Source organism: Tupaia chinensis, unplaced genomic scaffold (assembly GCF_000334495.1).
Source record: "Tupaia chinensis unplaced genomic scaffold, TupChi_1.0 Scaffold138235_1, whole genome shotgun sequence".
In the NCBI taxonomy this organism is placed as follows: domain Eukaryota; kingdom Metazoa; phylum Chordata; class Mammalia; order Scandentia; family Tupaiidae; genus Tupaia; species Tupaia belangeri.
In genome coordinates this window covers 2,640,987-2,668,127 of record NW_006198133.1, presented here as the reverse complement: position 1 = coordinate 2,668,127, position 27,141 = coordinate 2,640,987, and the positions used below count along the sequence as shown (strand labels likewise).

The 27,141-nt window shown below is 38.9% G+C and overlaps 1 protein-coding gene and 1 long non-coding RNA gene across 3 annotated transcripts in view; one reads left to right on the top strand and one right to left on the bottom strand.

The window, feature by feature from the left end:
• Positions 1-27,141, bottom strand: part of PJA2 (praja ring finger ubiquitin ligase 2) — a 60,289-nt gene that overhangs the window by 12,615 nt on the left and 20,533 nt on the right. For both annotated transcript variants that reach the window (XM_014592678.2, XM_027765406.1), the window contains exons 4-6: positions 23,316-23,501; positions 8,859-9,044; positions 2,053-2,164 (exon numbers count right to left, since the gene is read on the bottom strand). In XM_014592678.2, coding sequence (XP_014448164.1) covers positions 2,053-2,164; positions 8,859-9,044; positions 23,316-23,501 — 484 coding nt within the window. The remainder of the gene's footprint in view (positions 1-2,052; positions 2,165-8,858; positions 9,045-23,315; positions 23,502-27,141) is intronic.
• On the top strand, positions 3,622-13,539 carry LOC114004493 (uncharacterized). The gene is made up of 3 exons (XR_003546629.1): positions 3,622-3,909; positions 12,656-12,677; positions 13,437-13,539. It is a non-coding gene; the product is annotated as an uncharacterized LOC114004493 (long non-coding RNA).

The window sequence follows — 27,141 nt, the reverse complement described above, 5'->3', positions numbered from 1 at the left end:
CAATCCCTTCTCCTCCATTCTCCTCTCGGGATCTTGGGCACGCACGCACACGCGCCCGGCGTGAGTTTAAGCCGCCGGGTCCGGGACACGAACCGCGGTCGACTACGTGGGAGTCCAGCGACACAGCCATTACGCTAACTGTTGGTCCCTAAAGCAGTTACTTCTAAAAAGGGACAGGACTGCTTGAGAAACAAAAGTACAAGTCTTTTATTATTTGTTTCTAATTCACTTAAATGTTAGGGAATTAAATCTGAAAGGAACAAAACCATGAATTATAGATTATTTTAGTTTTGATTTTCAAAATAACTTAATAAATGCATACCAGACATGGAAAAATAAAGATTTCTGGAGACAGCAAAACAGAACCATACTAATTTTTTTAAGAGTGAATGAACTTAACTGAATTCAAAGCAGAGCACTAAAATGTGAAGAAGCTGTTAAGCTGTGACAGGAGATCCGTTGAGCCGTTAATTGGGGGCAGAAGTACAGGAGGGTAAGGAAAAGTGACGGGGCAAGGCCACTGGGCTCCTCTCTAGCAGAAGCTAACACCAGACGGAACTGGAGGCTCCTCCTCAGAGTGTCTCTGTTCACTCTGCTAGTGGCTGCACCTAGAGAACCTCCCGGGACCAGTCTGGCTGGCTCTTTCAAGATGCCAAGCAAACAGCATTCCTCATTAGTATAATAATAAATAATAAAGCTTATTTTCAACAGTTCTTATTTAAGATATCTCCATGATGCAGAAAATCATAAGCCACTAGCATAAAACATGGAAGACTGTTTAAGCACGGTAACTAGACCTCAGAGTACATGTACTGCATCGTGGCCGTGAGAGGGTTATTTAGCTCAAGGAAGTTCATGGTACTTAATAGTTATGCATTATATTTCTGGCGAAAATTATTAAGCTGCACCATTATTCTGTAAGTGTCACAACTTGGCAAGGCAGGTTAAAGAATCTGACAAAAGTCTTGATTGTATCCTATCTCAGAATGTTCTTTCCGACTTTTCTACTGGCATATAGTATTTTTGTTATGGTCATCTTATACAGTGATTGAATGTAAAATAATAATAATAATAATAATAAAAGATATCCTAAAAAATAAAAAAGAAAGAAAAGGAAAAAAAAAAGAAAAAAACACCAATGATCTCCCGGGCAGATTACAAATTTTTTAAAAAAGTGATGTCAAAAACAGCTATCATAAGTGTGTGTGTGCATGCATGTGTAGATGGATAGGGATCTATATATGTATCTATCTTCTGTCATCTCATTTATCAAACTAAACTGGACTTTCAAATCCTGAAAAATTTCAAGATAAAATATCCCATTTAAGAGTATATATGTGTGGGACTAGCAGTTGGCGTAATGGCTGTGTCACTGGATTCCCATGTAGTCAACCGCGGTTCGCGTCCTGGACCCGGTGGCTTAAAACTCACGCCGGGCGCGTGTGCATGCGTGCACAAGATCCCGAGAGGAGAATGGAGAAGGGATTGTGGTGTGGCCATCCCCCCCGGGGGGGTGATTTCTCACTTTCTGTCTCTGTCTCTCTCTATCTGTCCAGAGAACACGTGCGCCCCATAGCAAAAACCCCTCAAAAAAAAAAAAAAAAAAGAGTATATATGTGAATAAGGGCGGCACAATTCTTGACTACATTTAGAATCCTCGAGTACAAAAGACAGGAAGTGATTTGTAGTATATTTTTAGAGATCTTCAATTTCATTTCACAAATATATCTATGGGTATGTATATAACAATATTTAGACTTCCATACTTGAATAATTCAATAGAAGAAAAAAGTATGTTTTCTAAATGTAAGCAAAACATTCTCAACTCTATAGTAAAAAATGAGAAATACTGCAATTTGAGGCAAAGTGGCAGAATGTCAAGTATAATTTATATATGGACGCTGGTAAGAATCCTTATTGATAACTATTATTAAATTGATGAAACAACTCCTCACCTTGTCTTAAGAGTAGTTAGGAAAACCCTTTAAACCTTAACTCTTACCATTCTGCATCCCACCAACTTATACATGGGTATCAGAATTACTAACGTACCTCCATAGCCTGGGCTAAGCGTTCTTCGAGTGCCATGTAGGTGAGGAACTGAGGGTCCACGTAAGATATGGCTTCGGCGACTCCTAGTCCATCTGCAAAGCCATCAAACAGGCTGGAAAATAAAACCAGAGAAACAAAACCCACAACATGATTTGGGAAATCTTATGCTAAGGACACGATAGATTAGCATACTGATAAGGCAATAAACATGCTGTCAACTGAACGTCTTCAAATATTTGAAAAGAAACAAGTGGGGTCAGAGGTAGGAGGAAGCCAACAGAACAGTGAAGCGCAACGGAGAGCAGATGTCAGCGTCTGGCCCAGTGGGCTACCACGCGCGGTCTGTCAGAAAATCCTCTTCTGTGTTTTCACTCTAACTCTGGGAACTAGCACCCAGTGCTTTCCATGTATCTCCTGTTTGAGTTTCCAATCTCAACAGAGGTGAGAATAAAGAAAATCACTACATTTATTTTGATTCTATTATTAATCAAAGTTTATTTTTCCTGTTCTCTTGCTTTATATTGTTAAATGACTTGAGGTCCAGAAATACCTCAAATACCAGCAGTTAGCGTAATGGCTATGTCGCTGGACTCCCACTTAGTCGACTGCGGTTTGAGTACTGGACCCGGTGGCTTAAAACTCACGCTGGGTATGTGCATGCCCAAGATCCCAAGAGGAAACTGGAGGAGAAGGGAACTGCGGCGTGGTCATCCCCCCTGGGGGGTGATTTCTCGCTTTCTGTCTCTCTGTCTCTGTCTGTCTGGCGAGCTTACGCGCCTGATAGCAAAAACCTCTCCAAAAAGAAAAAAGAAGAAAAAGAAATACCTCATTTACTTAAGCCTTTCTCATTAATCTCATTTTTCTTCTACAAAATAGGCTACCTTCACTATTACTTTCACTATTACGTGGCTTGTAAAATGTTTAGCTCTTGCCTGCTCATTTGTAGTATTTTTTTCTTACGAAACAAAGAAAAATATGTCTTTGGTTCTAATCTTCTTCCTCTATTCTTAGACATACACAGATCTCTCTCCTTTCCTTCTAGTCTTAGAAATACTATGTATTTCAAAATTTTGAAAACTCTAAATATATCCTTGATCCTCTGTTCTTGCTCCCTTGGAACTTACATTCAAGCCCATCTTCAATTACCTTCTCTGCAAGTAATTTCTAATTTTTACCTCATTCCAAACCACCATTTCTAGCTGTTTATTTGGCACTTGCTGTGGCTGTAACTAACCACCCCATAAATCAAAGATCTCCAAAACTGAGCACATTTTGTCTACAGGAAACTTTGGCTTTTATATCCTATCAGAATTCAAATATCATAGTCAGAAACATCCACAGTTACACAAGCTAGCTCAAAAATAGTTTTAATGTCAATCCATGTGATCACTAAAACTACAAATCTATTGCCAAGAAACACAGAAGTGCTTTGTTTGCAGAATACATCGCTTAGTAGTATTTAGACATTAGGAAATATCACGGAACACATGAACAGACATTCTCACACAATCAGCAGTGTTCCAATGAGAATACTGGAAATGACTGAATCTACCCACTCTTAAACTGAAACTCCTTCATCTGGCAGTGAGATGTAGGGCAAAGTGGAAGAGCTCTGGGGTTAGTCGGACAGGGACTTAACCGCATCACAGCTAAGTAACTTGAGAAAATGATTCAACTGAGACTACTTAGAGAACAAGTTAGCTGAGTGGATGCACAAAAGTGCCTGGCACAGAGAGGGCACTCTCGAAACAGACACTCTCGAAACAGCGGACACCATCTCTCCATCAAAATATACGTTGTTTCTTAGGGTGTTATGTGCCCGTGTGGGAAGCTCCAGCCGTTTAAAACTTACATGAAGTAAGTAGTGCTACTGATAACTGCTGCAGTGGTTCTGGCTGCTAACGCCACACAGCTCCTCAAAGAGCTGAGTCCACTTACTCCCAATGGTCGCCTTCTCCAAGCTGACCATACCTAATCTGTCTATAATCCGGCCACAGTAGAATCATCTGTTACAAACTCTAATAACCGTTCTTTTAGCAATCACCACAGTAATAACTGTTTCAGACAAGAATCACTAGCGAATTCTAAAACTAACAGATAGAAGCCTGACAGTTTGAAATCAAACAGGTCATTATACCATAACCAATGACCGGAATTAATATCAGAAATGGTTTAATTTGATACCATGTGCACTCTACTGTAAGATTTACTGAGAAAGACCAAACATCACTTCCATGGTATTCAGTCTACTAAAAATTCATAACTCAAATCTATTCATGTCATCAAACAAATACAACCATAGGGTCATTCTACGAAAAACAAAACAAAACCAAAAAGACTAAGGCAATGTCCGTATTAAAAGAGACTAAATGAATCAATTTACTAAATGCAAAAAGTGGTCTTGGATGGGACCATGAAAATAATTTCTGTAAAGACACTGATGAGACTACACATATGTGAACAAGGTCTGTAAATTATTTAACAGTACTGTATCAACATTAGTCTCTTGACTTTAACATTCTACTGCATTATGAAAGACAATGTCCTTAATTTTAGAAAATTCATTCTAGAATATTTAGAGGCAAAGGGGCATGATGCCCATAACTTATTCATAAGTGGGTCAGAAAAAAAAATCTATCAAAATAACAGAACGAGAAAGGAAACAGAGAATGATGGTTTTAAAATGTTAACACTGGGTCAGACTATGGTGTGATGGTGTGGTGAGATGGCTGGATCCCACATAGCCAGTCACAGGGTTTGAGTCTCCAAGCCAGCAGCTTGAGAAACCCATCAGACACATGTGCGTGTATGCTCAAGAACTCAAAAGGAGGAAGACATGGAGGACAGGGATTGCAGCATGACATTGCTCGTGAGAAATGATTTCTCAGTTTCCCTATTTTTCTCTCTCTCTGGTGGGTACACGGTTATGGCAAAAATAGAAAGAAAAAGAAAGTTAACATTTAGGGAATCTTAGTGACACACCCAGGAATTCTTATGAGAACTCTTGGTACTATTTATGCCACTTCTCTGAAAGTCTAAAATGACTTAAAAATAGCTTTAAAAATTCTATTAAGTGGGGCTGTCAGGTGGAGTGGTGGTTGAGGGCGTTGGACTCCCCACATGGCCGACTGAAGTTCAAGTCCCAGACCTGACGGCTTGCTTTCTCACTTTCTCTCTCTCTCTCTCCGTCCTTCTCTGGTCAAATTAAAACAAAGTTAAATAGAGTAATTCTTTTAAAAATATAATCCAATAAGCAATAGGTGTATCCACATAGAATTAATTTCTCAGAGCCTTACTAGGTTAATCCCTATAATACTAATTTCTTATAGGAAGACAGAGAACTTACGGGTACCAAAGAATAAATTAATGGTAGATCTGGATTATCTAAATCCAAAAACTGTGGTTTTTCCACATCTTTTCCTCTTACACCAAGCTATGAGATGCTCTCTGGATATTTTATAGCACTTCTCTAAAACAGATAAAGAAATAAGCTTGATAAAGGACTTTCCTCATTTTTCTTTAAAATAAAGAACCAAAACGTTCACTTTTTTCTAAGTAGTGGTGAGCCAAAAAAACGAGTGCCCAACTCTGACTACAGAGAGAAGAAATGCTGCTGTGGACATGGTTTTCCACTCAGTTGTCAAGATGACATGCTATTTTAATATGAAAATGAAACCATATTTCACCTACCACTCTTTAGCTAGTGCCACATATGCAACTAATGAAGTATTGACATAACTAAATCCAAAAGAGTAATAATAACCTCAGCCAGCAGGTGGTGTGGTAGTTAAGGCACTAGATTCCCACGTGGCTAACAGCAGTTCAATTCCCAGATCCCACAGCCTGAAAATCACAACAAATAAATAGATAAACAGGGATCCAAATCAGCAGGTGGTGTAATGGTTATGTCACTGGACTCCCATGTAGTCGAATGAAGTTCAAATCCTAGACCCAGCAGCTTAAAACTCATGTCAGACGTGTGTGTGTTTATGCCCAAAAGCCTGAGACGAGAAAGGGGAAGAGATTGCAGCATGACTGTACCCCCTGGGGGTGATTTCTCGCTTTCTGCCTCTCTGGCGAGCACATGCACCCTATAGAAACAATCTCTCTTCAAAAGAAAATAAAACAGAAAGAAAAAAAAGAAAACAAAGACATAAAAACAAAACAAACAAACAAAAAAAAAACACCGAAAGAGTAATAACCTTCAGGTCCAGCTGTGGTGGTACAGGCAGTAGGACATACTACTGCACAAGACTGGAGCCACACAGGCGACCTGGGTTCAGATCCTGAATCTGTGCCTAGGGTCTCAGCTAACTGGGAGGTTGGGAAGGGCATCACAACATGGTGGACCGTGTCAAAAAACCCGCTCTATGACCTTTCTGTGTTCTCTTATTAAAAAAAGAAAAATAGAAGAAAAAAGCAAACTTCAAATAATTTGTCTTAAAAAAACCAAAAACTAAAATGCTTCCCAAATTTAAAAAAAAAAATTACTTTGAAGGCCTGCAACTTCACAAGTTTTGAGACTATCTCTAAAGACTATCCAAAAAGATTGAGTGAATTAGAATTTAGGGAACCAGCAGTTAGTATAATGGCTATGTTGCTGGACTCCCACGTAGTCAACTGCAGTTCGCGTCCCGGACCCGGTGGCTTAAAACTCACGCCAGGCGCATGTGCGTGCGTGCCCAAGATCCCGAGAGAAGAATGGAGGAGAAGGGATTGCGGCGTGACCATCCCCCCTGGAGGGTGATTTCTCGCTTTCTGTCTCTATGGCTCTCTCTGTCTGGCGAGTGCACACGCCCTATAGCGAAAATCTCTCCAAAAAAAAAAAACAAAACAGAATTTAAATAAAAGTTTAGGGACCAGCAGTTAGTGTAATAGCTATGTCGCTGGACTCCCATGTAGTCAACCACAGTTCGAGTCCCGGACCCATTGGCTTAAACTCACGCCGGGCGTGTGTGTGTGTGTGTGTGTGTGTGTGTGTGCCCAAGATCCCAAGAGGAGAAAGGAGGAGAAGGGATTGTGGTGTGGCCATCCCTCTTGGGGGGTGATTTCTTGCTGTCTCTCTCCATCTTTCTGGTGAGCACAAGTGCCCTATAGTAAAAACCTCTCAAAAAAATTTTTTTAAATAAAAGTTTTAAAATTTAACTTAAAATAATATGTATTAAAGACTTTGACTATTCCTTCAAATTTTATGTGAAATAACCACTTTTAGAAGTTATTTAGAAATATGTATCAAGATCTTGAAAATACCACTTACATCAGTAATGTCACCTCAAATTAGTATGTCTGTAAAGAACAGCCAGAAGTACAGAACAAGCTTTAAGGAGGGTGAAAACAGCTCACTGCACTATTTCAGTGGGTCGAGAACCTGCTAGGTCTCGGTACACCTATAAAGATGGTGCATCTACAGAACGGAACTGTAACGACCTATTTTTATAGTCTTGAAATGTGCAACTGAAAAAAATTCCCTTTAAAATCACCTCCCAACGTGCACAGATGACACCAAACAGAAGATTCTTCCAACAAGAGACAGCGGACGCCAGCACTGACAGGGAATGCAGTGAGAGGGTAGTGGGGGGCAGAAGACCGGGAGGGAGGAGCATCGAGATCAGCAAGGCTGGACTAGGTGAAGCCACTGATTCTCCATGATGTTTGGAAAGCTAGAAAACAGATGCTGGAGAACAGGACTGTTTAAGGTGGGATTACAAATTGCACACCGCCTGCTAGACCCAAAACAGTGAATTCTAAGCATAACATCATGAAAAGTTAGTTGTGTAATCCACTTCACTTACACGCTTTTATTTGAAGCACACTATTCCTTGTCAGTCTAACATCTCTGGAAAGGTATCATTTAATTGCCTGTAGTTCCATGCACTGAAGGAAAACTATTATTTCCGATGCAATCATAGGTTCCAAACATTCTACAAGTAGCATTCATCAAGAACCTATCTTCTGAGTCAAGCAGATAGTGCAGTGGTTGTGTTGCTCGACTCCCATATGACCGACTACAGTTCAAGTCCTGGACTCAGTGACTTGAAAATCACGCCGGGAACAGGAGAATGGAGAAGGGACTGTGGGATGGCCAGAAGCCCTGGGGTGATGTTTCACTTTCCCCTCATTGTTTCTATCACTATTTCTCTCTCCAGCAAGTTCATGTGCCCTATGGCAAAACTCCTTTTTAACAAACAAACAAACAAACAAACAAAAACTATTTTTCAGGCCAGGTTGTGGCACGGAGGTTAAGGCAGCTGGATCCCACATGGCTGATTTCGTGGTGTGAGTCCCACACTAGTGGCTTGGAAACCACACTAGTGGCTTGGGCGTGTATGTGTGTGCATGCACGCCCAAAAATCTCAAGAGAAGAACAGAGAAGGGACTGCATGTGGTCATCTCCCACTGTGGAGCAATTTCTCACTTTCCCTCTGTCTCTCTCTCTCTGGCAAAGTGCACGTGCCCTATAGCAAAAACTAAAAAGAACCTATTTTTCAAAGGATTATGCTGAGTGCTACAGTACATATAAAGTAGCATAAGAAAGTCAGAAATGCAAACCCCCACAAAAAGTATATAATGATCAGGAAATAAGGGAAGGGAAGTTATGAGAGAGGTACAGGTCAGTGAAGGAAGAGATCGCTGACTGGAGGGAGCAGGAAGTGACATCTTCAACAAGCTCCGAGGGAGGACAAGACTAACAGATGGAAGATCGGAACACGTCTTAGCTCGCAGAGATGTGACTGCTGTAATTTAGAACCATGAACAAATTCTTCTCAATAAGCCATTAAATATGCTAGTAACACCACACGACCTACCTCCAGTCCACATCTAAGTCTTCACTCACACTGGAGTCATCTTCAAGGTTATTGTTTCCGTCCAACATGAAAGCTTCCGGCTGCGCGAATTCATTGGCAGGCTCGTTTCCTTCATCGCTGCTGCTCTCATTGACTTCATTGTACTGCAGCCACGGAATCTCTCCCTCTTCTAAGGACGTCTGCTCCCTAACGCAAACAATTTAAGGAAGAAAGTATTGTAGAGCACACCACAGTACTGTTCTTTAAATAACTGTATTTTTTTTTCTTTTTTTGGAGAGGTTTTTGCTATAGGGCACGTGTGCTCGCCAGAGAGACAGAGAGATAGAAAGCGAGAAATCACCCCCCAGGGGGATGGCCACGCCACAATCCCTTCTCCTCCATTCTCCTCTCGGGATCCTGGGCATGCATGCACACGTGCCTGGCGTGAGTTTAAGCCACCGGGTCTGGGACTCGAACCATGGTCGACTACATGGGAGTCCAGCGACATAGCCATTATGCTAACTGCTGGTCCCTAAATAACTGTATTTAATACAAGTAAATCTTTATGCTTTTGAGTTCTTTGCCTTGGTACTTTTAAAATTCTAAAAACTGTTTTCCTTTAGGTAAAATTACTTAAAAAGGAAGCAAATTTGTCAGAAGGTCATATGCATGTAGTTCCTTGTTACACATTATACATGAATGTATTTCTTTGATTTATGAATTACCTATATCCCTGTACTACTTCTTTTGCAGGAGAAAAATAAGAAAAATCCGTTTCTAGACAATTTCTATTTTAAACACTCCTCTTTAGTAGTATATCTGCAAAATAAGACCCGAATTCCACAAGGTGGCCTACAAATCCCTAAATGGCGCATGCTTTCTCCTCAGCCCACTTCCCTCATCACCTCCCACACTCCTGTCCCTCATCACTATGCTCCTCCTCTCCTTTTCACTCTTGGAACCTGGGGAGATCATAGCCACCCTGGGGCCATCATTCCCCCCTGAAATGTTTTTCCTAACATTTTTAAACTGCTATTCCCCTCTGCCATGTCAGATTATGCTGCCCACAGATGGGCCTGTCTCGGCCACTTAGTTTAAGTACGTCTTCAGTTGTTGGCTACCATATCACTCTGCTTATTTAAATTACAGAACTTATTGTTACTAATAGCACCCCCCCCTTTTTTTTTAAGTTTTGCTATAGGGCACGTCCACTTGCCAGAGAGAAACAGAGTGAGAGAAAGATAACAGTGAGCCATCACACACCCCCCACCCCCCAGGAAGGATGGCCACACTGCAATCCCTTCTCCGTTCTCCTCTTGGGTGCATGCAGATGTGCCTAGCATGCTTTTCAAGTCATGGGCCTGGGATTTAAACTACGAAGTCAGCCATGTGAGATTCACCTGCCTTCACCACCACGCCCCAGGCTAGTCCTGCTACTATTTTGCTTGTTGACTGTCAGTGTAGTCCCCCCTAGGATACAACTTCAAAGAAACAGGAACAGCCAAATTGATGGTACACAACAAGAAATTAAGGAGGCTATAAATAAAGAAAGCATTTTGGGACCAGCAGTTGGCGTAATAGCTATGTCGCTGGACTCCCATGTAGTCGACCGTGGGCACGTCCACTTGCCAGAGAGAAACAGAGTGAGAGAAAGATAACAGTGAGCCATCACACACCCCCCACCCCCCAGGAAGGATGGCCACACTGCAATCCCTTCTCCGTTCTCCTCTTGGGTGCATGCAGATGTGCCTAGCATGCTTTTCAAGTCATGGGCCTGGGATTTAAACTACGAAGTCAGCCATGTGAGATTCACCTGCCTTCACCACCACGCCCCAGGCTAGTCCTGCTACTATTTTGCTTGTTGACTGTCAGTGTAGTCCCCCCTAGGATACAACTTCAAAGAAACAGGAACAGCCAAATTGATGGTACACAACAATTAAGGAGGCTATAAATAAAGAAAGCATTTTGGGACCAGCAGTTGGCGTAATAGCTATGTCGCTGGACTCCCATGTAGTCGACCGTGGTTCAAGTCCTGGACCCGGTGGCTTAAACTCACACCAGGCGCGTGTGTGTGAGTGCCCAAGATCCCGAGAGGAGAATCGAGGAGAAGGGATTGTGGTGTGGCCATCCCCCCGGAGGGTGATTTCTCGCTGTCTCTCTGTCTCTCTCTGTCTTTCTGGCGAGTGCACATGCCCTATAGCCAAAAAAACCTCTCCTCCCCACCCCCCGAAAAAGAAAGCATTTCAAAACAGGAGGAAAAGGACTACTAAATAAATGGTATTGAGACAACTGTGTATCCACCTTGAGGAAGAGAGCTGTTCAATCCCTGTGTCATTATTTTGCCCTTAAATAAATTTCAACTATACTTTCTGAAATACATGGGGATGTATACTACCCTTTCTATGCCACTAAGACAAAAGGTACCTGAAGAATCATAAGAGAAATTTTACAAAAATCTTATTCATTCTAAGCATGATGCAAAGTCCCAAAGTAAAAACAAACACATAGATAAATTTTACAATACACATATTAAAGAAGACCTTTACGGAAAAGTCAAAACACTAAAAATTTGGAAACAAAGTTTAAATAGAAAAAATGGTACCACATGAGAGACAAAAGGCATTCCCTTCAAAAACAGAAGTTTAAAATATAAAAGCAAATCAGTAAGAAAAAGATCAAAAGATGAACATACAACAACAGAAAAGAACAAGAGATATAATTAGTTAGCAAAAAAGGAAATTCGAATTGCATTTAAATGTATGAAAAGAAGCTCTATCTATAATAAACAAAATATAAATAAAAAATGGTGAAACACTGTTTTTCAAATATTAGCAAAAATAATTTTAAAAAACTGACAATATATTGTGTTGGTGAAGCTCCAAAGAAAAGTAGAATTCACATCATTAATAAGAAAACAACTGACAACATTTTTGTAGAGAAACTTAGCAACAAGTGTGAGTATATACTCATTGATTTTGGTGGTTTTGCTTCTAGATAGTTCTAAAATGAATATACAGTGTTTTCCTTGCAACATTGCTTATGATAGCCCAAGCTATAAAACAATTAAAATGTCCCACCAAAGGGGACTGGTATACTCATACCAGTAGTAATATACTATGTATTTTTTTTTTAAAGAATGAAGACAATTTATATGCACAAAAATGAAATTATTTTTAAAAATACATCTATAAAAATAAACAAAAGGTATACACAGTATGTCTATACAATGTGCTACCAGCTATATAAAATAAAAGGTGGAATAGGTATTCATGCAGGCTTTTATATAATATCTCTGGATGTATATATAACAGGAATTGGTTAGAATGGCTTTTAGCTGATTGTTTCATACTAAGTTCCTTTTTGTAATCATGTATAAGAATCTTTAATTTTAAAATGTCTGTAATTTTTATCAAGGGAAATTTAAGCAGAAATAGCTACTCCAGAAATAAATGATAAAGAATTCATTAAAAATTTCCAAAACATTAAAACCTATACAATTAAAACATAAACCTATCTTTATACTTTCTTAATTTCAGAAACTATTCCTGTAATTAATGCAAAGTACAATAGTGAAATGAGGTATTTTTAGTTATATGAGCCATGTGACCAATTATTAAGAAGTCAGTTTTTTGCCTACTTAGGCTTAATACAGCTAAGCTACCAGATGTTCAACCAGCACTGAACAACTGTTAAAACATTCAAGGTTTTCATTTCAATCAAAGAGGATGATCTTTCTTCTCCCTTTAGTCAAAGTTCTATTGGTAGTAAGTGGAGAGTTCAGAATTTTAAAAATGTTTTAATTTATTCTTATTTTTCAGTCTTCTCCAAGCTACATGCCAGGTAAGTCTTGCTCCCTGCTAGATTTAATTGACCTGTCAGAATTACGTATTTGACATTCAGTGTACCCAATCATTCTGAATGAAATATACATCATTTTGCATCATTTTAAATGCAAAATACATCAACTGGAAGGAGACCTGTAAGTCTATACATACCTTGGAAGTATGAAAACTACATTATTAATCATCTGAGTCACTGCAAGAAAATAAGATCTAGCTTAGAGAAAATATATATACAACCATGGATGAACCAGAGCAGGACTCTAGTTAACTCCAAGATCAAGTCTAAGGAGGAAAACTATTAAAACTAATTTGACACTATAGTAATATGAAAGACCAATTTTGAAAATTTGGGCTCCTGAAATAATCAACATTCTAAGTTGCAATAAACTTAATAGAAGGTACTTTAAGAATTTATTTTAGAAGCTGAACAGTTTTAGGACCAGCATATGGTGCAATGGTTACGTCACTGGACTGCCACGTAGTCAACCCTGGTTGATTCCTGGACCTGGTGCCTTAAAACTCATACTGGGCGTGTGTGTGTGCGTGCATGTGTGCCCACCCAAAATCCCAAGAGGAAAATGGGAGGACTGACTGTGGCATAGCCATCCCCCTGGGAGCGATTCCTTGCTTTCTGTCTGTCTCTCCAGAGAGCATACGTGCCCTACAGCAAAAAAACCTCTCTCTTAAAAAAAAAAAAAAAAAAAAAAAAAAAAAAAAAGTTGAACAGTTTTGTAATAGTTGCTTCGTGGTATCGCAGTGTTCCACAAGACTGACCTGCATGGTTCCATTTGCATCCAGAGACCTACCAGGACATACTGTGCATGATAAATCCATCACCTGCGGCTGGCTAAAGCTGGGGTAAGACCATGGCATAGGCCCTGCTGGGGAAGCCTGTTTGTCTCTCATCCACAGCAGAAAAAAACAAACTTTAAAAAAAAGTTGCATTTTATGAAATATTTTATAATTTATTTAACAGAAAATATCTTTCAGTATATCAAAAGGAGGTTAAAATTAGAGAAATGCCAAAGTTGAATGCTGGTTTAGGTACTAAAAGACAGTTATACAACAATTTCTGTATGGGTTTTAAAATAAATTCTTATTAGAATTCAATTTGTATTTGATACAGATTTAATTTCAGGGGGAAAAACATGCATACATGAAAAATAAATAGAGAATGTCCATATGTGAGAATCAATGCATTTTAGGGAACCATCTGTTAGCGTAATGGCTATGTCGCTGGACTCCCACGTAGTCGACCGCGGTTCGCGTCCCGGACCCGGTGGCTTAAACTCACGATGGGCCCGTGTGTGTCCATTACCAAGATCCTGAGAGGAGAATGGAGGAGCAGGGAATACAGAACGACCATCCCCCCCCCCCGGGGATGATTTCTCGCTTTCTTGCTCTCTGGCTGTCTGGCAAGCGCATGCGCCCTGTAGCAAAAACCTCTAAAAAAAAAAAAGAATAGTTCTTAGAAAAAATTTATTATTTTAACGTACTCTTGACAAAATATCATTTCTGTTTTCTATTACAGAGCCATCACAACAACTCAGTTACTCTGGCTTTAGATGCATAATACAAAGCTTGACTGCATATACTGGTGAAAGTGGTTCAGTATTTTAATTTATGGGCTTTTTTTTTTTAAATTCAAAGATAACAAAACAAAGGCAAGTCATTCCAAATCTAAAGAATTTATAATATGTCAGTAATATTCCTTTACTACATAAGCAATTCTTGTCTATATACTTAATTCTTCTTTTTTTAAAAAAATTGCTAAACGGCATGAGAGAAGGAAGGAAAGTAAGAAAGTAGCTTTCTCTCCCATGACAATCCCTTCTCCATTTCTTCTTTCAGGATTTTGGGCAGGAATGAAAACGAGCCTGGTGAGTTTCTCAAGTTGCTGGGCACAGGATTTGAACCACAGGCCATGAGGATTCAGCCACCTTAAACACATTGCAAATGGCTGGTTTTGATTCAGTCTTTAATGATTCATTAAAACTGTTATATTGGGACCAGCAGATAGTATAATGGTATGTCAATGGACTCTCACACAGTCAATCGTGGTTTGAGCCCTGGACCTGGCAGCTTAAAACTCATGCTGGGCTTGTGTGTGTGTGTACCCAAGATCCTGAAAGGCAAATGAAGGAGAAGGGATTGCGGCATGGCCATCCCCCCAGGCGGTGAAATCTTGCTTTCTCTCTCTCTCTCCAGTGAGCACACATGCCCTATATAAAAAAAACTCTCTTAAATAAATAAATAAAACTGTTACAGAAAGTAAATGAGCTATTGCATATGATTTCAACATGTTATATAAAGTACATATGAATTCCTACCTACCATTGACCACGAATTTACCATATGTTACTGCGTAGAGCCACAGTTGGCCTGACTTTTTAAAAAAAGTAATTTTGCTCTTAAAAACCAAAAAGATTCTAGACAACTGAATATAGTATTTTCCATTTTGTGTAGTTAACAAGAGAAACAATCCCACAGGATGTAAGATTATAATATAAAATTAAATGCTTCAAAAACCTCAAAAACATTTGGAGCAACATGTTTCTCTTCCTTTTTTTATCTTTTCACCTTTTATTATTTTCCCATTGTATCATGCTAAGACTTCTAATACAATGGTTAAAGAACTGGTACTAATGAGTATCCTTGTTTTAACTCCTGATTAATTGCTGGAGGGTGCGTACACTTGAGAGGAGGGTGGGGGATGAGGTGAAAGCACCACCCAATACTGCAATCCCTCATCCCTCTCTTCCTCCAACTGTCCACTGGGTAGCATTGTGGACAGTTTGCACACACACCTAGCGTGTTCTTCAATCCTCCAATGCTGGGATTCTCACTGTAGTGAGCTGTTTGAGATCCAGCTCTCTTAACCATTAAGCTATAGGCTGGCCTGGAGGGAAATTCTTTACTGAAAATGATTTCTCATCAAACTTTTTTTTGGTAGTAGATTTTCTTTATCTAGTTAAGGAAATAACATTCTATTTCTAGTTTCTGAGTTTTTATCAAACAAGGTGCTGATATCTAAGTGATATCTCCCCCCCATTTCTATAGAATCTAAAATATGGATCTTACATAGTCTACTAACATGCTAAGTGACATTTACAGGTTTTCTAAGTGAAATTACCTACATAGTTCTTTTTGGGGGGAATGAGGGAAGAGAATTTTGCTACAGTGTTTGTGTGTGCCTGCCCAAAAGACAAAGACAGAAAGAGAGAAATCACCCCCCAGGGGGATGGCCACATCTCAATCCCTTCACCTCCATTCTCCTCTCAGGATTCTGGGCACACATGCACATGTGTCCAAGTTGCTGGGTCGGGACTGAAACCATGGTCAACTAGGTGGGAATTCAGCAATGTAACCATTACACCATTATCTACACATTTCTGGAATAAACTCTGCTAATTAAATTTTCTTTTTTTAAAAAAAAAATACACTTACAAATACAGTTATCTAATAATTGTATTTAATATTTTGATAGCTATTTTAACTAAAAAAATAGGCTTATAATTTTCTTCACATACTCTTTTGGTAACCGAGTTATTATACTGGCTCTATTGAAAAACTTGGGGGAAAAATTCTTTCTTCTGTTCACTGGAAAAATGTATTTAAGTGTGAAATATCTGATGTTTTAAAGTTTAATTAAAAAGAACTCCACCCAAGGCCTAGCTACAGTGGCGCAGCTGTGGGGCACTGCCGTGCAATGCTAGAGACCCCACGGGAAGGCTCTGGGTTGGCCTCCACAAGCCTGGCAAGCCTGTCCTGGCTGGCTATGGGGCTAGTGGGAAATCCTGGCATGAAGACCCTGTCAAGAAGGCCTGCCTGTTGGTCTCTCTCTCCTCCTATTTAGATGTAAATGAAAAAAACCAGAGTCCTGAAACCACCAAGATCAGCTGTTTCCACCATGGAAGGATTGGATTTTAAATCCTTGATTTGCAATACTTACAGGATTATTCAGATTTCTGGTTTCTTTTGAGTTAGTATGGCGAATTCTGTTTCTCTGGGAATTTTTCAGTTTTCCAATTTACCAGCACAAAGCTTACAGAGCTCTTTTTAGTCCATTCGATCTTTATCATATTTGCAGTTATAGCCACTTTTGTGTTCCAGAATTACTAGATTGTGCCTTGTATGTATTTTCTCGCTCACTATCTAAGTGGACTGTCCATTGTAGTCAAGTTTTTCAAAAGTATCAACTTCTGGTTTTGGTCTTTTCTACTGTAACCATTTTTTAATTCATTAATTTTTTTTCTTATCCTTTCTAATACCTTTTAAATTAAAAAAAAAAGTGTATCTATTTCTTTCATGAGTGTAAGAGACAGAAAAAGAAAGAAGAACAGGAGGGGAGAGAAGACAAAACCCTCACCCAAGTGCTTCATACCCATCTCCCTGGACCTTCTGTGCTAGCCAGGATCATAGATGTGCGTGCCTCGTGTGAACAACTTGACCAGGGAACTGAACCAGTGATTGCCCATATGGATCTGGCATCACATGATAGCATCAAAACACTGTACCCTCAAGCTGGCCCTATCTTTCCTAATTCTAATTCTTATCTCCTTTGATTTTCTTTGTTTACTCTAATATTGTTTTTCTATTTTAAGTTAAAACATGGCTTCTCCATTTCTTGGCTTTTCATCTTCCAACATAAGCTTTAGTGGCATAAAGTTCCCCATAAATTCAACTTACAGCATTCTACAAATTTTCACTGGTGGTATTTTCACTACCATTGAGTTCTAGGTATTTTAAAATTGCTATTTAATGTCTTCCTTGTCCAACTGGTTACTTAGAAATGTGGGTAATTAAAAATGCAGGGGTATTTTAAAAATTAGACTTTTGTCATTTCTGTATCTTTTTGGCCAGAGGCTGTGTGCCTGTGCACAAGTTGCAGGGGTAGGAGAGAGAAAGAAAGTACCCATGTACTGTACGCCTGGCATCTATTCCAAGACCCTGGGGCTGGGACTCAAAACTGGTCAGCCATACGGTATCCAGCTTCCTCTGCAGAGTACCTGAACTACCTAGGCCCTGTTATTTATTTCTAAGTTAACTGCCTATGTTCAGAGAATAGTCTGCAGGATTCGGATTCTTTGATCTGTACTTTGCAGCCCAGTACATATTTGTTTTTGTAACTGTTCCTTGTGTGGTTGTATATTCCATAGGATGCAGTCTTCATGAAACCATGCCTAAGTGAGTCATTCAAATTTGCTAAAGATATACTAATTTTTTATATACATGAATTGAGATAGGTATGTATAAAAACTTTTAATGATACTAAATTTAACATTCTCCATATAGTTCAATTAAATTTTGATTTATATTTTTGAAATTATTTCACTAGGTGCATTCAACTTTAGAACTGCTACATTTCGGGCCAGCAGATGGCGTGGTGATTAAGGGCAGGTGGAATCCCACATGGCCAACCATGCATGGTTCAAGTCCCAGACCTGGTGGCTTGCTTTCTTAGTTTCCCTGCTTCTCTGCCTTTTCATTCTATCCTTCTCTGGTAAAATTAAAATAAATAGATAAATAAAGTAATTCTTGGGGGCCGGCAGATGGCCGGCAGTGGTTGGGGGGGGTTAGACTTCCACATGGCCAACTGTGGTTCAAGTCCCAGACCTGGAGGCTTGCTTTCTCACTTTCCCTCCCCTCACCTCTCTCTCTTTCTCCCTCTCACTCTGTCTTTCTCTAGTCAAACAGAAATAAATAAAGTTAAATAAAATAATTATTAAAAAAAAAAAGAACTGCTACATTTCACTGGTAAACTGGACTTGAACCATTAAATAGTGACACTCTGTCTCCTAATAATGCTTTTGTGTCTGGGACCAGCAGATGGTAATGGTAATGGTTATCTTGCTGGACCACCATGTAGTCAACTACTTTTTGAGCCCCAAATCCTGTGACTCACAGCAGTCGTGTATGTGTGTGTATGTGTGTGTGTATGTGCATGCATGTCCAAAATCCTAAGAGGAGATTGGAGGAGAAGGAACTGTGTCGTGACCATCCCCCCAGGAGGGTGATTTATTGCTTTCTGTCTCTCTGTCTCTTTGGCAAGTGTACACACCCTATCACAAAAATATCTCTCAAATAAATAAATAAAGCTTTTGTGTCTTTAAGCCTAATTGGCTAAGGTTAAAAAAAAAAAAAAACTATTTCAGCTTTCTTTTGGTTGGTATTTGCCTGAAGTATCATTTTGTAACTTTTTTTTTTCGTTTTTTGGAGAGGTTTTTTTTTTTGCTATAAGGCTCGTGCTCTCGTCAGACAGAGAGAGACAGAGAGACAGAAAGCGAGAAATCACCCCCCAGGGGGTATGGCCATGCCGCAATCCCTTCTCCTCCATTCTCCTCTTGGGATCTTGGGCACACATGCACACGCGCCCGGCGTGAGTTTAAGCCACCACGTCCAGGACTTGAACCACGGTCGACTATGTGGGAGTCCAGCGACATAGCCATTATGCTAACTGCTGGTCCCTGTAACCTTTTGTTTTCAACCTTTCTGTATAAGTATGCAGTTTGTAAACAGCATTAAGTCTAAAGAAAAATACCACTGAGAAGCTTTGTCGATTACAAGTAAAAATTAGTTGACTTGTATTTACTTACTTACTTATTTATTTACTTAGTTTTGGATAGGTTTTTGCTAGGGTGTGTGCACTTACCAGAGAGCAGAGACAGAGACAGAAAGCGAGAAATCACCCCCCCCTCGGGGGGATGGCCACACTGCAATCTCTTCTCCTCCTTTCTCTTCTTGGGATCTTGGGCACGCACAGACACGTGCCTGGCGTGAGTTTAAGCCACCGGGTCCGGGTCTCGAACCACAGTCTACTACATGGGATTTCAGTGACATAGCCAGTATGCTAACTGCTGGTCCCTTGACTTGTATTTATTGTAATCATAACATACAGAACTTGTTCCTACATTGTATCTTTTTAGATTCTATTTTTATGTTATTATTTTTTTTTTAGTTTTGCTATAGGGTATATGTGCTAATTGGAGAGAAAGGGACAGAGAGAGAAGAGAGCAAGGACAGTTGAGAAATCACCCCCCAGAGGGGATGGCTGCACCGTAATCCCTTCTCCTCTATTCTCCTCTTGAGATTTTGGGCACTCATGCACACTTGCCCAGTGTGATTTAAAGTCTCCAGGTCTAGGACTTGAACTGCGTAGCTGGCCATGTGGAACCCAGCTGCCTTAACTTCCACACCACCTGCTGGCCATAGTCTCTATTTTTAACTTCTTTTCTTTGCTTTATTCCTTTATTATGCTTTTGTGGAGGGCACGGTATTATTGTTAAATGCTTTTTTTCCAGCTATGCCTTCCTCTTCTTTTGTTACTTTTTTTGAGCTAACTTTAAATGTTCTTTTCCCATGCCTTAATTCCTTTTTTCCCTCTGTACAGATTTCCAGTATGTATACTTATTCTGTATTTGTTTCTATAGTGGTTATCATTAAAATATAGCTCTACAAATTTAATTTAATCAAAAGTTAATTAGTACTTCAATCCTTTCCAGAACAATATATTCTACTCCGATCATATACCAGTCAACTTAAATGCTGCCCAGTATTTTAGTTCTGTTCCCTTATTCCTCATTTGGTTTTCTTTTTTTTAAGTGAATTACCAGGTCATGCTTTTGTAGTGTAGCAATGCAAGCAGCTGGTTACCCCTAAAGGTGTTTGATTATTTCCATGTGTCACTCTGAGCAGGCACATTTTCCTTAAACATGTAAGCTGCAGCCCAAGTGCCTACTTGCCATCTACACTGCATGTCTAATGCCACCTCAAACTTCTAAAGGGAGTTCCTACTTCCTAGTCCTCTCCTGACTTCCCCATCTCAGCAAATAACAGCCACTCAGTGCTCAAACCAAAACTCAAGTCTCACTGATTCTCCGTTTTTTCTCATCTCTCTTATTAGTAACTTTGAAATATTCTCAAATCTATTTACTCCCCTTAATCCTCACTGTCACCAAACAGTTTAACAGCCTAATGTACCCCTTCCTTTTTTAACTTCAATCTATTTCTGATTCAATCTCCACAGAGCAACTGGAGTTAATCGTTTTAAATGTAGGTTAGATCAGTTAACTGTCCACTTAAAAACCTCACAGCTCTCTTGAATAGATTTCAGATGGTATTAGGATACTCCTGCAGAGTCTGGCTCCTGCCTGGGTCATCTCAGATCACTCTTCACTTAGCCTCACTACCTTCATATGCGCCAACCTTTCTCTTTTAATATCTGCTTGTAGTTTTAACCTAGAAAAGCTCTTTTCTTACCTGTTAATTCTGTTCTTTTAGATCTAAGCTCAAAAGTCATTCCCAAGATGGGCTCCCTGACCACTAAAGAGCACAGGTCCCTAGGAGTTACCTTCTTTCCCATCACTGTTTCATTCCCACTACAGCGATCAGCAATCATTGCAGCCCGTACTTCTCAGGCTCGCACCTTGTTAATTAGCTGCCTCTCCTACTACAAGGTAAGCTTCACCAGGGAATCTTTTTGTCCTGTTTACTGATAAAATCCTAAGAAATAGCATAGTGATTGGTACACAGAAAATACTAAATTAACATTTGCTGAATGAATAATCATACCACAAATGGCATATGAAACATTTAATAATACTTAGTAAATGATGCAATAGTGATTAAAAACAAACATAAAAATCATGAAGAGGAATAAGTACCAGCTTAACCTACCACTGTTAAAACCAATTATAATAAGTTTGTGAATTTATAGATTTTCTTTATATTTATTCCTGGGTTTTCCTATATTTAATTTCAAATTGGAAATTTATTTACTTCAAGAAGAATACATTTTAATGTTAGTCTAAGCTAAGTTTTTGCCCTCTGAAAACAATGTACCAAAATAGATTCTATTAGAGACTAAAAATCAGAACCGACCAATTACCATATTTTATAGAAACAAGTTAAAATTATCAAGATACTTCCTCATAATAAAACACCAAGCCTAAATGATTTTACAAATTAATACTAATAACCTGTAAAGGAATAAAATATGCAATTTAAATAACAGATGGCGAGAACAGAAAAAGAAAGTATAAACATTTTTTAAGCCATGCAGGCATAAAACAGATATTGAAACCCAAACCTAGAGACAATTCACACTGAGGGATCCCAATTTAAAAACTAAAATATCAGCAACTCAGAATCCAGTAGCTCATTAAAACAACACAAACCATGACAATGTGATCCAGCTGGGTTTACTACACAGAGCAGGGTGGTTTGTATTAACCAATCTAGTAACAGAAGAATTCCCTTTAATTACCAGGTCCCAAAAAAAAAAAAAAAAAAATCATTGTGATCATTTCCGCTGATACTGGAAAGACTTTAATAAAATCCAATAAACATTTTCTTACTAGAAACCTACTGAATAATAAAACATGGTGTTTCTTTTAGTGTGATATTAAAAAAACTTGTGTGTGTGTGTGTGTTCAATATAAAAGCCAGAATCATTCTTACTAGGGAAATGTGAGAACAAGGTCAGTAAACTATGGACCAGAGGTTATTTCCAACCTGTCCATTTTTGTAAATGAAAGTTTAATGGGAAACACACACCCATTCATTTCTGTATCATCTATGAGTATTTTATGGCACACCAGTACAGCTGAGCAGCTTCAGCTCTTACAGACTGGCGCACAAAGACGAAAACATTTATTACCTGGCCCTCCCTTCACAGTGGGAGCCTGACAACCCTGTACTATAGCATTCCCATTAACCTTAGGAAAAGACAGCGATGTTTACTGTCAATCACTGAGGTTCTGGAGATGCCAACCAGTGCAAACAGCAAGAATATTACAACTTCAACTTGTGCAACTGCAGCCTCCATTTCTGTGAATGAATCATTGATTTCCTTCTTGAGGATGCCCCTTCTTCCTTCTTATCACCTATAGCAACAGGAGCTCTAATTCACTCATTCCTAACCCAACCAAAGTGGAAGCAGACATTACATCTTGATGGAAGAGACTGAAACTACCAATTTTTTTTTTTTAAGGTTTCTATCATAGGAGGGGTGTGCTCTCTATAGAGACAGAAAGTGAGAAATTACCCCTCCCCTGGGGGATGGCCCCATCACAATCCCTTCTCTTCTAGTCTCCTCTCAGGATTATGGGCACATACAAACATGCGCCCAGTGTGATTTTCAAGTTGCTAGGTTCGGGTACCATGGTTGACCATGTATGTGGGAGTCCAGTTCCTTAACCACTATACTACCTACTGGCCCCTCAATTATTCTTTTTAAAATATCAAAAATTGGGCCAGCTGGCAGTGTGGTGGTTAAGGTGGCTGGATCCTACATGGCCTACTACATGTTTCAAGTCCCGGACCCAGAGGCTTGAAAAACATACCAGCGGTGTTGTGTGCATGCCCAAAATCTGGAAAGGAGAAAAGGAGGAGAAGGGATTGCAGAGTAACCACCCCCAAGGGGGAGGGTACCTTCTCACTATCATTCTCTCTAGTGAGCACATGCACCTTCTAGCAAAAGTTAAAAAAATAAGTAATAAAATAATAATGAAGAAATGAATAGAAACCATCAGTCCTAGATAGGGCTTATAAATGCAACCAAAAGCATACTCAGTATCTGAATGCAATCTACACCATTCTTATACAAAACACACAAAAATAAATCTGTTAAACATACCCTTCCTGAAGAGATAATTCTTGGTTTTCTTCTTCAGGGCCACTGCTATCACTCTGCAGCTCAGGTTCATTCTCATCTTTTCCGGGGAGAGTTTCCCAGCTTTCATCACTCGAAGACTGATCTTTTTCTGTACCAGAAAATCGGTGCGGCAAAGAAGCAGACCATTCCCCATCACTGCATTCTGAACTGTAATTAGAACGAGAACAAAACAAACCATCATCATCTGGCATGCTGGCCAGTCATCATGGCATCAAGTGAACTGCTGATGTCACACGTGCTTCATTGGGTGCTAATTCAATTTTTAAAATATTTAAATAAATATAGAAATAGACTCGAGAGACTTTAAGTCTTTCAAATGAATATGGCAAGTTATGGAATTTATCACTTTTTTTGGTTTGCCTAAGTACATAATTCCATGGTCATTAGATATAGGCCTGTCATATTTTAGACATATTACTAAGTAAAATTTGCAGTACAACTTGGTAGCCATCAATGTTATCTGAAATAAATAATAGATTTATTGCTTACCTGACCTGACTAAAACAACTTTCTAATTATATTTGGACAACAAATAATATATCCTCTATGAATAAATTTGTTATTACCATGTAGTAAAAGCTTAACTGTTTTTCTTTCCTTTTCCACCTGCGAAACTTTTTTAAAGGTGATATATTGAAAATTCATAAAAAGCATCACTGACAAATCTTTACTGAAGTTCTTAGGTAAGACTAAATACAAAATAAATTTCAGTTCAAGAGAATATTGAGATAAGGAAATAAAAGGTACATTAAACAATTAATACAAAAAAGCTCAGAAAATAACTTTTGATCACATTTAACTTTGTTACATTTGGTTACATTTAACTAATCTTGACTTTCAAAAAACTAATCATCCTATATTATAGAAGGCTAAAATATTACCTTTCCATATTGAAAATAAGTCTGATATCCCTGTCAACCACATCAACCATTTTGGTCAAGAATCTCCTTAGACTCTTCCCTTCGTTCACTTGACTTTTGGAAAGTCAAAAACAACAAATTTCAGTTTAAATTTTTTTCTTTAATGTGCCAGAGGGTCCATGTGCACACGCACGAATTTTCCATTGCTAACAGTCATGCCACAGTTCCTCTTTTTTTCCATTTCTCCCTTTTGGGAACTTGGGCACGCACGCACCCAGCATGTTTCTTAAGCCACTGGATCTGGGACTCGAATAGTGTAGCTGGTCATAAGGAATTCGGCCACCTTAACCACCATGCCACAGCTGGCCCAGTTCACATTTCGGAAAGTGACAACTGGCGGCAAACTGCACCTTCTTGATGATGCTATGTTATTATTACCAAGCTTACCTATATAGCTATAGAGCTATCTCTATAGCTCCTTCTTTTATGGACAGAAGAACTCAAGAGAATAAGATGCTATCAACAGAGAGAGAAGCTGCAGTTGGTGAGGAAGGCCAAGGAGGAGACTGTTCCAGATTTCTTCCTGCCTCCCAACTCATCCCAGAAATATTCTGAGACTTCACAGTTTTCGGAACTGCATGACTCCTGTTCCCTCTTCCATATGAAAATCTCCAAGTTAGCCTCAGGTGCACCTGGTCTCAAGAGACTGAGAAAGGAAGCAACCTAAAGGTGGCTATATACACACTCTCTGACTAGAAGACAAGGCCTTCTACCAAGAACACATCTGAGAAGTAGAGCTCTTCTTCCCCCAAATACTACAGAATCAACAGAAAAATGAGTAGTAGAGTATAATCCACCAGATGACTAGAAGCCAGCGCAGAGGCACAAAAAGTATGAGAAAACAAAAAACTATCTCTTCCTCAATGGAACAGAGCAACTCTTCTTCAACCATGAACAGCAACGCAAAGGAATCAAAAGGAATGTCAGAAATAGAGTTCAGAATATTCATGGTGAGTGAGTGACAAAGATAAAATCTTTACAGGATTTGAAGGAGGAGACAGACACCATAAAAAAATTACAAAGAAAAAAACCAATGAGAACTCCTACAGATGAAGACAGTAATACCGAAGACCTCCCTCGAAAATATTAATAGACTGGACCACACAAAAGACAGAATCTCTGAGCTGAAAAACAAAACCTTGGACTTAGATAAAAGCACCAAAAATAATGAAAAAATAATTAAAAGAAATGAGGACAATATACAAGAAATGCTAGATACTATGAAATGCCCACAATTCAAATAATAGGTATTCCAGAAGGTGAAAAATTGGATAAGGGCATAGAAAGTCTATTCCATGCAATACTTGCAGAAAACTTCCCAAGCCCAAGGAAGCAATCAAACATCCAAAACACAAGGAATACAAAGAAGCCCTGAATAGAATCAACCCAAGAAGATCCTCTCCACGTCACATCATAGCCAGAATGAACAAAATCACAGATAAAGACAGGATACTAAAAATGGCAAGAAAAAGTCAAGTCACTTACAAAGGTTATCCCATCAGGGTAACATTGGAACTTTCGACAGAAACAAAGCAAGCAAGAAAAGAATGGGAAGATATATTCAAAGTGTTAAAAGAAAAACGATTTCAACCAAGATTATATAACTAGTAGGATTATCCTTCAAATGGGAAGATAAAAATAAGCAAAATCTGGAAAAATTTACCAATACCAGATCAGTTCCTCAAGAAGTCCTTTAGGAAGTGATATACCAAGAAGACTAAAGAGAGACAGAAACAAGGGGAAAACAAAAACAAAAACAAAACACACACAAACCAAGAAATTGGCTAATGGTAGGGAGAAGTTCAGAAATACTACTAATAATGTTTAACACTAATGGATTAAATTCTTCAATCAAGAGACACAGACTGGTTAAACAGACTGAAAAAAAAACAGAAACCTTCTGTCTGTTGCCTATAAGAAATGCACCTCATGGATAACGGCATACACAGATTAGTAATGAAGGGCTGGAAAAAGATATTCCATGCAAATGGAAACCACGGAAGGGCTGGAGTTGCAATACTGATTTCAGACAAAAGAGGCTTTAAGATAAAAAGTTTAAGAGGAGACAAAGAAAGGCATTATACAGTAGTATAAAAGCTAATACATCAAGAAGATGTAACGCTTACAAATATCTTTGCACTCAACTCGGGAGCACCTAAATATGTATAGGAAAGATTGCTATGCCTAAAAGGAGAGAGAGACTGCAACACACTCATTGTTGGGAAATTATATGAGAAACATTGTCGAATATGAAATGGTATTCAGCTGTGGAGTATCAATGGCTATTTCAAAATTGTATGAGAGTCTTAAGTATCTGTCTGTAAGAGTATGTTGTTAGTCATACTTGTAATGTTAAATAGCTCTAATGTAGTTTGTCACAGAAAAAATCAAATTTGTCAATTTTCAGTTATCGTAAAATCAGAACTCAAACCATGGTCATTTAAAATTTCGCTGTCCACAGTTAATTGCTTTAATCTGATGTTTTCTTAAAACACTGTAATAGGCTACAACCCCAAAGTTGCCTCTTTTAAGGAAATTAATGAAAAAGACTCTGATAAGTACTCTTGAATATAGGTTTTTGATAACTTTGAGATCGTATTTCTGAACTTCCAGGATTTAGACAAACGATCGGACCACAGGAACACTACACACTCAAAAGCAGAGAGATTAACCACATAAGACGGAACTGATAAATTAGAATTTTATGACTTCTGACTAAAACATTACTGATTTTCTTCTACACTATTTTCCCAGGTTTAAGGATTTTTGTTTTCTTTTGAGCTGTTGATAGCTTCCGCAATTTGTTAGTTTTTTTTTTTTTTTTCTTTTTGGTAAACGGAGTTAAAACATAAGCCCTTCTCCTTTCC